Consider the following 9,531-nt stretch of genomic DNA (forward strand, 5'->3'; position numbering starts at 1 on the left):
TAGGCCTTATTCTGTGAGAGAAGCCTCAGTGTGAGGTAGGCCTTATTCTGTGAGAGAAGCCTCAGTGTGAGGTAGGCCTTATTCTGTGAGAGTAGCCTCAGTGTGAGGTAGGCCTTATTCTGTGAGAGAAGCCTCAGTGTGAGGTAGGCCTTATTCTGTGAGAGAAGCCTCAGTGTGAGGTAGGCCTTATTCCGTGAGAGAAGCCTCAGTGTGAGGTAGGCCTTATTCTGTGAGAGAAGCCTCAGTGTGAGGAAGGCCTTATTCTGTGAGAGAAGCCTCAGTGTGAGGTAGGCCTTATTCCGTGAGAGAAGCCTCAGTGTGAGGTAGGCCTTATTCCGTGAGAGAAGCCTCAGTGTGAGGTAGGCCTTATTCTGTGAGAGAAGCCTCAGTGTGAGGTAGGCCTTATTCCGTGAGAGAAGCCTCAGTGTGAGGTAGGCCTTATTCTGTGAGAGAAGCCTCAGTGTGAGGTAGGCCTTATTCTGTGAGAGAAGCCTCAGTGTGAGGTAGGCCTTATTCTGTGAGAGAAGCCTCAGTGTGAGGTAGGCTTTATTCTGTGAGAAGGCCTCAGTGTGTGAGAAGCTTTGATGAGAGAAGTCCCAGGTTGAAGGCCTCGTGTGTGAAGCTCCTGTGTAAGTTCAATGTGAGAGGAGGCTCTGTGAGAGCGAAGCTGTTTCTCTGCATGTGAAAGAAGCCCAGTGTGGAAGCAGAGTAGGAAGTATAAAGAGGTCAAATTGGGATATTATTATAACAATATTTTATTATATTTATTAAATTTATTATTTCATTATATATATCACTATATTATTATTATTAGAACTATAAGAGCCTAGAGTTGGAAGGGACCCTCAAAGGCCATCTAGTCCAGCCCAACCCTTCTGCCATAAAGGAAGATGCCATCAAAGCCCTCCCAACAGAGAGACACCCAATCTCTCCTATTATTATTATATTATTGGGATTCTGGTGCAGAGCTGGAAGATATGGAGGAGAGAGTTAGCAAGCATGGCTGCTCTTGCAAAAGAATGAGAATGATTCCCAAAGGACTGTAAATAAGTACAGATGGAAACACATCTTCCCCTTTCAGTCCTCCAAAGAGCAAAGCACAGCTTCCTAGAGTGGCTGGAAATTATGACAAGGGGGGGGGGGTGAGACAGGAAGGAAGAGAGGGAGGGGATCATAGAGAAGCCGGAAATGAACTAGAGAGGAAGTGGAAACGACCCCCCCCCCTTTCTGGAGGACTAGGAGGTAAAAATGTGTGCTTTGGTGGGTGGGTTGGGAAATTATGCTGTGGCCCTTTAAGGGGTGCAAGGCAAAGGGTGCAATGAAGTGGGGTGCATGGGTTTAGTGCATTGTGAGCAGGGTGCAATGAAATGGAGTGCATTGCAATGGGGTGCATGGGTTTAGTGCATGGGTAAATGTACAATAAGTGGGATGCATTGCAATGGGGTGTGGGTTTGGTGCAATGGAGTGGGGTGCATTGCAATGGGATGCATGGGGTATGTGAGATAAAATAGGGTGCATTGCAATGGGGTGTGTGGGCTTGGTGCAATGAAATGGGGTGCTTTGCAATGGGATGCATGGGTTTAGTGCACGGAAAAGGGTGCAACAAAATGGGGTGCATTGCAATGGGAATCCATGGGTTTTGATGCAATGAAATGGGGTGCATTGCAATGGGATGCATGGGGAAGGTGCACTGCTATGGGGTGCATGGGTTTAGTGCATGGGAAAGGTTCGAACAAAATTGGGTACATTGCAAAGTGGTGCATGGGTTTCGTGCATGGGGAAAAGATCAAATAAATTGGGGTGCTTTGCAATGGGGTGCATGGGTGTAGTGCATGGAAAAGGGTGCAACAAAGTGGGGTGCATTGCAGTGGGTTTAGTGCATGGTGAAAGATGAAACAAAATGGGGTGCATTGCAATGGTAATCCATGGGTTTGGTGCAATGAAATGGGGTGCATTGCAATGGGATGCATGGGGAAGGTGCATTGCTATGGGTGCATGGGTTTAGTTCATGGGGAAAGGGTGCAACAAAGCAGGGTGCATTGCAATGGGTTTAGTGTGTGCAAAAGGGTGCATTGCAATAGGGTGCATGGTATAGTGCATGGGGAAAGGGGTGCAACAAAATGGGGTGCATTGCAATGGAGTGCATGGTTTCATGTATGGGGAAAAGGTCAAATAAATTGGGGCGCATTGCAGTGAGGTGTGGGTTTGTGCATGGAAAAGAATACAACAAAGTGGGGTGCATTGCAGTGGGTTTCGTGCATGGTGAAAGATGCAACAAAATGGGGTGCAGTGCAATGGGAATCCATGGGTTTTGGTGCATTGCAATGGGGTGCATGAGTTTGGTGCATGAGGAAAAGGTCAAATAAAGTGCGGTGCATTGCATTGAGATGCATGGATTTAGTGCATGGAAAAAGGTGCAAAAAATGGGGTGCATTGCAATGGGAATCCATGAGTTATGGTGCCATGAAATGGGGTGCATTGCAATGGGATGGTGGGTTGAATCAGTGAATATGAAAGACCAACTGCACTGTTCATACATCAAATGTGATAACTGTTACGTCAGACCAAGATATATCTATATGTGTGTGTTTCTGTGTGTATATATATAATCAATCCGTGATATATTTATAAGGTAGAATATTTTACAACCTTAAAAGAGATGAATGCCACTATTAGAATTAAATTAATATGAGTGAGGTTTCTATTATTGTTGTTGTTGCTATATTATTATTATTATTATTACCATAGTTGTAAGAGGCCAACCCTATTCTGCAAGGCAGGAAGACACCATCAAAGCCCTCCCGACAGATGGCCATCCAACCCCTGCTTATTTCATTATTATTATTATCATTATTATTATTATCATTATTATTATTATTATTATTATTATTATTACCATAGAATCCAAGAGTTGGAGGAGGCCACTATTAGAATGAAATCTATATGAGTGATATTTTTCTCATTGGAGGAATCAGGTCAGGAGAGCTTGCTCAGGTTGCATCTACACTGTAGACTTAATGCACTTTCATACCACTTTGGCTCAATGTTACGGAATCCTGGCACCTATATATATATATATATATTGCAGAGAAGGCTCCATACCTTGCAAACCCACAACTGCTATGATTCTTCCAATGCATCAAAGTGGTGCCAAACTGCATTAATTCTGTAGTGCGGATGCAGCCAAAGGTTTTTAAAAAGGTAGCTTGTATTAGTTTATTATTTGTATATTTTATTCTATAATATTTTTATTTTATTTTTATTATATTGTTGTTGTTGTTGTTTTATAATATTATTATTGTTATTCTTGTTTTTACTATCTCAAACCTGTTTTCTCTCTCTAATATCTTAAGAAAACGCCATGCAAACATTGCAATAGAATTAAACATTGACACTATTAAAAATAAAACAATTAAGGCCATTCAAGCCAATTAAACACTTATTCTCAGGGCTAAAACACTTCACAGCACCCTTTGGCTTGATCTTAAAAACTTGCTTAATATATATTGTATTACAGACTGGAGCCCATTGAATTCAGCCAGAGTGAATGCTTTCCTGTATTTCAGCACCATCAACAATATATAAAGTAGAGTCTTGCTTATCCAACATAAACGGGCCGGCAGAACATTGGATAAGCAAAAATATTGGATAATAATGTAAAAATTACTGTATTTACGAATTTAGCACCAAAACATTGCAATGTATTGAAAACATGGACTACAAAAATGTTGACTACAAAAAAGACAGACTGTGTTGGATAATACAAAACGTTGGAAAAGCGAAGGTTGGATAAGTGAGACTACTGTATATAAAAGTGAAAATAGGTATGTGTATGTATGTTTTGGGATGACTTGATGGATCTGGACCAAAACTTGGCACACAAACGTATCATGAAAATACTAGTCGGTCAGAGAATAATGGGAGTTGCAGTCCACCCACATCCAAAGATCCATGTGAATCCCACCAATGATGGGTCTGGACCAAACGCAGGACACAGATTCATCATGATGCATCTTTGGGAGCAGGGCAAATAGATGATGATGGGAGTTGTAGTCCTCCAACAGCATTACAAAATACCTAACCCTGGCAAAATGGGGTACCTAAGCAAGTGTATATTGTGTATGTGTGTTAGGAATTGTGGGAGTTGAAGTCCAAAACATCTGGAGGGAGGGCCAAAGCGGACCATGCCTGTTCTAAATAAACTCCACCAATACTGTTTATACTGTATTGAAGCATCTCCATGCATAGTCATGTACTGACATACTGCATTTTTCTTAAAGGTAAACTTCTTTGACACAGTGAACATGGAGGACAAAGGGTATGAATGTGTGGAGTGTGGAAGGCGCTGCTGTGAACATGGGGCATGTGAGGAACATCAACGAACCCATATGGAAGACGAGGAAAAATGTCAAGGGATGGAAGGCGGGAAGATCTTCGGTGAACGTGGAGCATGTGAGGAACGTCAACGAACCCATATGGAAGACGAGAAGAAATCTCAAGGGATGGAAGGCGGGAAGATCTTCGGTGAACGTGGAGCATGTGAGGAACGTCAACGAACCCATATGGAAGACGAGAAGAAATCTCAAGGGATGGAAGGCGGGAAGATCTTCGGTGAACGTGAAGCATGTGAGGAACGTCAACGAACCCATATGGAAGAGGAGGAGAAATGTCAAGGGATGGAAGGCGGGAAGATCTTCAATGAGTGTGGAGTATCTGAGGAACATCAACAAACCCATATGGAAGACGAGGAGAAATGTCAAGGGATGGAAGGCGAGAAGATCTTCGGTGAGCGTGGAGCATGTGAGGAACATCAGCAAACCCATATGGAAGAGGAGGAGAAATGTCAAGGGATGGAAGTTGGGAAGATCTTCAATGAGTGTGGAGTATCTGAGGAACATCAACGAACCCATATGGAAGAGGAGGAGAAATGTCAAGGGATGGAAGGTGGGAAGATCTTCAATGAGTGTGGAGTATCTGAGGAACATCAACGAACCCATATGGAAGACGAGAAGAAATCTCAAGGGATGGAAGGCGGGAAGATCTTCGGTGAACGTGGAGCATGTGAGGAACGTCAACGAACCCATATGGAAGACGAGAAGAAATCTCAAGGGATGGAAGGCGGGAAGATCTTCGGTGAACGTGAAGCATGTGAGGAACGTCAACGAACCCATATGGAAGAGGAGGAGAAATGTCAAGGGATGGAAGGCGGGAAGATCTTCAATGAGTGTGGAGTATCTGAGGAACATCAACAAACCCATATGGAAGACGAGGAGAAATGTCAAGGGATGGAAGGCGAGAAGATCTTCGGTGAGCGTGGAGCATGTGAGGAACATCAGCAAACCCATATGGAAGAGGAGGAGAAATGTCAAGGGATGGAAGTTGGGAAGATCTTCAATGAGTGTGGAGTATCTGAGGAACATCAACGAACCCATATGGAAGAGGAGGAGAAATGTCAAGGGATGGAAGGTGGGAAGATCTTCAATGAGTGTGGAGTATCTGAGGAACATCAACGAACCCATATGGAAGACGAGGAGAAATGTCAAGGGATGGAAAATTGGAAGATGCTCGGTCACACGGGGCCATCCGCTGACCATCAAAGAATATCCATAGTGGACAAGCCGTACAAATGCATGGAATGTGGGAAGAGCTTCATTAGCACAAGTGCTCTCATTCTGCACGAGAGAACCCACACCGGGGAGCGGCCTTACGAGTGCGCCGAGTGCGGGAAGGGCTTCACGATGAGCAGCGCCTTGACGTTGCACGAGAGGACCCACACGGGGGAGAAGCCCTACGAATGCCTGGAGTGCGGTCGGTGCTTCAGCGAAGGCAGCAAGCTGACCATCCACGGGCGGACCCACACCGGGGAGAAGCCCTACAAGTGCGTGGAGTGCGGGAAGAGCTTCATCGTGAGCAGCGCCTTGAGTTTGCACGAACGGGTCCACTCCGGGGAGAAGCCGTATCAGTGCAGCGAGTGCGGGAAGAGGTTCCGCGTGAGCAGCCACCTCGCCTCGCACCGGAGAACCCACACGGGCGAGAAGCCCTACAAGTGCGCCGCGTGCGGGAAGATGTTCAGCGACAGTGGGGCGTGCACCAAGCACCAGAGAATCCACACCGGGGAGAAGCCCTACAAGTGCATGGAGTGTGGGAAGACCTTCATTTGCAGCAGCTCCCTCGCGTTGCACGAAAGGACCCACACCGGGGAGAAGCCCTACAAGTGCACCGAGTGTGGGAAGAGCTTCAACCGGAGCGGGACTCTCACGTCCCATCAGAGGAGGCACACGGGGGAGAAGCCCTACACCTGCGCAGAGTGCGGGCGGAGCTTCAGTGACAGTGGGACCTGCGTGAGGCACCAACGGACCCACACGGGGGAGAAACCCTATACCTGCACGGAGTGCGGGAAGAGCTTCAGCCAGTGCGGCGCATGCACCATCCACAAAAGGATCCACACGGGAGAGAAGCCGTATCAATGTGCCGAGTGCGGGAAGACCTTCAACCGTAAGGGTGCGTGTACGAAGCATCAACGAACCCACGCGGGTCACGGCGTCTGGGAAAAGCGTCTCCCTTCCACCCAAGAAGCCATTTAGTGGAGAAATTGCACTCCCAACATATGGAAGATTGCACATCAAAGCACCTACATTGACGTTAATTAATCCTTATAAATGAATCGTCGTGGGATGTTGATACATTAAGTGATTTATACCGTGTTTCCCCGAAAATAAGACAGTGTCTTATATTAATTTTTGCTCCCAAAGGTGCTCTAGGTCTTATTTTCAGGGGATGTCGTATTTTTCCATGAAGAAGAATTCACATTTATTGTTAAACAAAACAATGGACATTTATTATATACTATCTGTGCCTGGCCACGCGTTGCTGTGGCATTGTCTGCTGGTGTCTGTATTTTATAGGTAGTGTGGAAGAGGCCTAAGTGAGGCCTAACTTTGCCTGCCCCCTGGGCTAAGTGGGTTGCTAGGAGACCAAGTGGGCAGAGCTTAGCCTTCTAACTGGCAGCAATTGGATAAAAACAATTATTCCTCTCCCTCTAATTAGGACTTTATTTTTCTTTTCTTTTTGTTGTATCAACCTAGAGGCATGGATGAGGGGTTGTGCTGTCAATTTTTGAGGTTGTGCGGTGTTTAGTTTTGTTGTTTTGTCGGTTGCCAGGATTCCATCACTCTTTTATATATATAGACTGTACAGTAGATGTCATCATAAACCAGCATAACCAAACAAACTGTAAATCCTATTAAGAATTTCTTGTTACTACCAATATTTCCATGTACAACAATCTATGGTACGTACATTTACCGATCCTGCATGCTCTGGTGTTCTGTTCGGCGGGCATGCTTCCAAACAAAAACTTGGCTAGGTCTTACTTTCAGGGGAGGCCTTATATTTAGCAATTCAGCAAAACCTCTACTAGGTCTTATTTTCTGGGGATGTCTTATTTTAGGGGAAACAGGGTAGTCTCCAAATTACGACCTCCCTGAACTGCTGCAAACTGGATAGCAAACGTCCCAGAAGCATGCCAAATACATGCAAAGTCCTTTCACAGCAAAAACACGTTTCAACATGTCTATCAGCAGTATCCAACTACCAGCATCTGACCTTGTCTACACACTGTTTAGTAAACTCACGGATTCAGATTTTCACCTAAAATTTCCATTGTAATATATGCAAACTAGCTTTGCCCGGCCACGCGTTGCTGTGGCTTATGGGAATCCTTTGTTGGCCAGATGGAATAGCAGTCTCAAAGTCTGGCCGTTTTCTGGAGTAGCTGGAGCTGGCTGTTGTATGAACGTAGAGGCATGGATGAGGGGTTGTGCTGCCAAGTTTAGTGTTTCTGGGATGTGTAGTTTTGTTGTTTTGTCCTAGGCCGAAACGCCATTACCCTTTTATATATATAGATATACAATCAGTATTTGCAGATCCTTATACCTTGAATTTGCAAACAATCAGAGTCATGAGATAGTCACATACAGAAATAGGCAGATACTCGGACTGAGTTACACAGGAGAGAGGAAGATGGATTCTTTCATCCTCCTTATATTGCTACCTACTGATAGGTCATCAATAAGGGACACTGTGAAATAACCCTCACATGGTTATGACTTATCCATTGCCCCCTTCCCCAAGGTATTGCATCAGGACATCTACAGTCATTACCCAGGTGCTATCGATATTGCATCCGGAGCTCCTCCCTGAGGAACGTCGCCTCTAATGTAATGGCCATGGCTCAATGCTATGCAATCCTGGGATTTGTAGGTGTGTTGGATTTGAGTAATAACAATAGTTGATAGCTGGGAGTCTTTGTATTGATCTTTGTAGTGATTTGCGTGTGAATCTATACCAGGCATGGGCCAACTTCGGCCCTCCCTCCAGATGTTTTGGACTTCAACTCCCACAATTCCTAACAGCCTACCTACAATCCAGTTCGACGCAGATCATCTGGATTTTATAAGGCCCTAAAGCATTGAGTCTCTGTCCCTCCTCCCCATAGAAGAGCTTTTACTCCCAAGGAACCATTCAGAACTGACTATATGGAAAGAGTTGCGTTGTTTTAATCGTGTTGTTCCGAATTCTTCTTAACGCAATCAGTTGTGTCATAACCTCACGTCTGTGCTTACCTGTGTTTTAATCTGCTTTTAAAGGGGGTAAATTTAAAGTCAGTGTGACGTAGTGGTTTTGAGTGTTGTACGACTCCAGAGACCAAGGTTCGAATCCAGGTGACTTCAGGTAAGTGTTGGGCTTCCTGTCATACTAACAATCACTTTATTTCAGCATTTCTCAACTTGGGGGTCGGGACCCCTTGGAGCAGGGGTCCCCAAACTAAGGCCCGCGGGCCAGATCCGGCCCGCCGGAGCCATTTATCCGGCCCGCGGCAGCTTTCCTCCCTTTCCTGCATTGTCCCGCTCCCTGCACAAGCCTTGGAGACTTGCCTTTCCGCCTTCCCGGCCACTTTTCTGCTCTATGAGCCTTTGAGCCTCACCTGGCTCCCCACTCTCCCTGCATAAGCTGTGGAGGAGCCTTGCCTTTTACTGCTGATCAAAAGGTATTTTAATTATTATTTAATTAATTATTAATTACTAAGGTGTGTTTCCTCCAGGTTTAGCAATACGTTGATCAGCAATATACTCCGGATTTCTCCCTGGGCTAGAGACCTGAGTGAGGGAGAGTTTCTTTCCCCACTCAGACTTCCAGTCCTGGGAGAAATCTGGAGTATATTGCTATTCTTGATTAGCAATATACTCCGGATTTCTCCCTGGGTTGGAGGCCTGAGTGAGGGAGAGTTTCTTTCCCCACTCAGACGTCCAGTCCAGGAGGAAATCTGGAGTATATTGCTATTCTTGATTAGCAATATACTCCGGATTTCTCCCTGGGCTGGAGGCCTGAGTGAGGGAGAGTTTCTTTCCCCACTCAGGCTTCCAGTCCTGGGAGAAATCTGGAGTATATTGCTATTTCTGATTAGCAATATACTCCAGATTTCTCCCTGGGTTGGAGGCCTGAGTGAGGGAGAGTTTCTTTCCCCACTCA

The 9,531-nt window shown here is 45.5% G+C and overlaps 1 protein-coding gene across 1 annotated transcript; it reads left to right on the plus strand.

Moving 5' to 3' along the window:
* Nucleotides 1-476: 476 nt before the first annotated feature.
* LOC107983703 (zinc finger protein ZFP2) lies at nt 477-8,666 on the plus strand. The gene is made up of 2 exons (XM_016998329.2): nt 477-1,242; nt 4,281-8,666. Exon 2 carries the CDS (start codon nt 4,305-4,307, stop codon nt 6,582-6,584), a length of 2,280 nt encoding a protein of 759 aa, XP_016853818.2. The 5' UTR covers nt 477-1,242; nt 4,281-4,304; the 3' UTR covers nt 6,585-8,666.
* The last annotated feature ends 865 nt before the right edge of the window (nt 8,667-9,531 follow it).

The sequence above is a fragment of the Anolis carolinensis genome, chromosome 2 (assembly GCF_035594765.1).
Source record: "Anolis carolinensis isolate JA03-04 chromosome 2, rAnoCar3.1.pri, whole genome shotgun sequence".
Lineage (NCBI taxonomy): Eukaryota > Metazoa > Chordata > Lepidosauria > Squamata > Dactyloidae > Anolis > Anolis carolinensis.

Excerpts from the sequence above, each read along its gene's own strand:
- LOC107983703 (XM_016998329.2), top strand. The coding sequence starts at position 4,305 with ATGGAGGACAAAGGGTATGAATGTGTGGAGTGTGGAAGGCGCTGCTGT.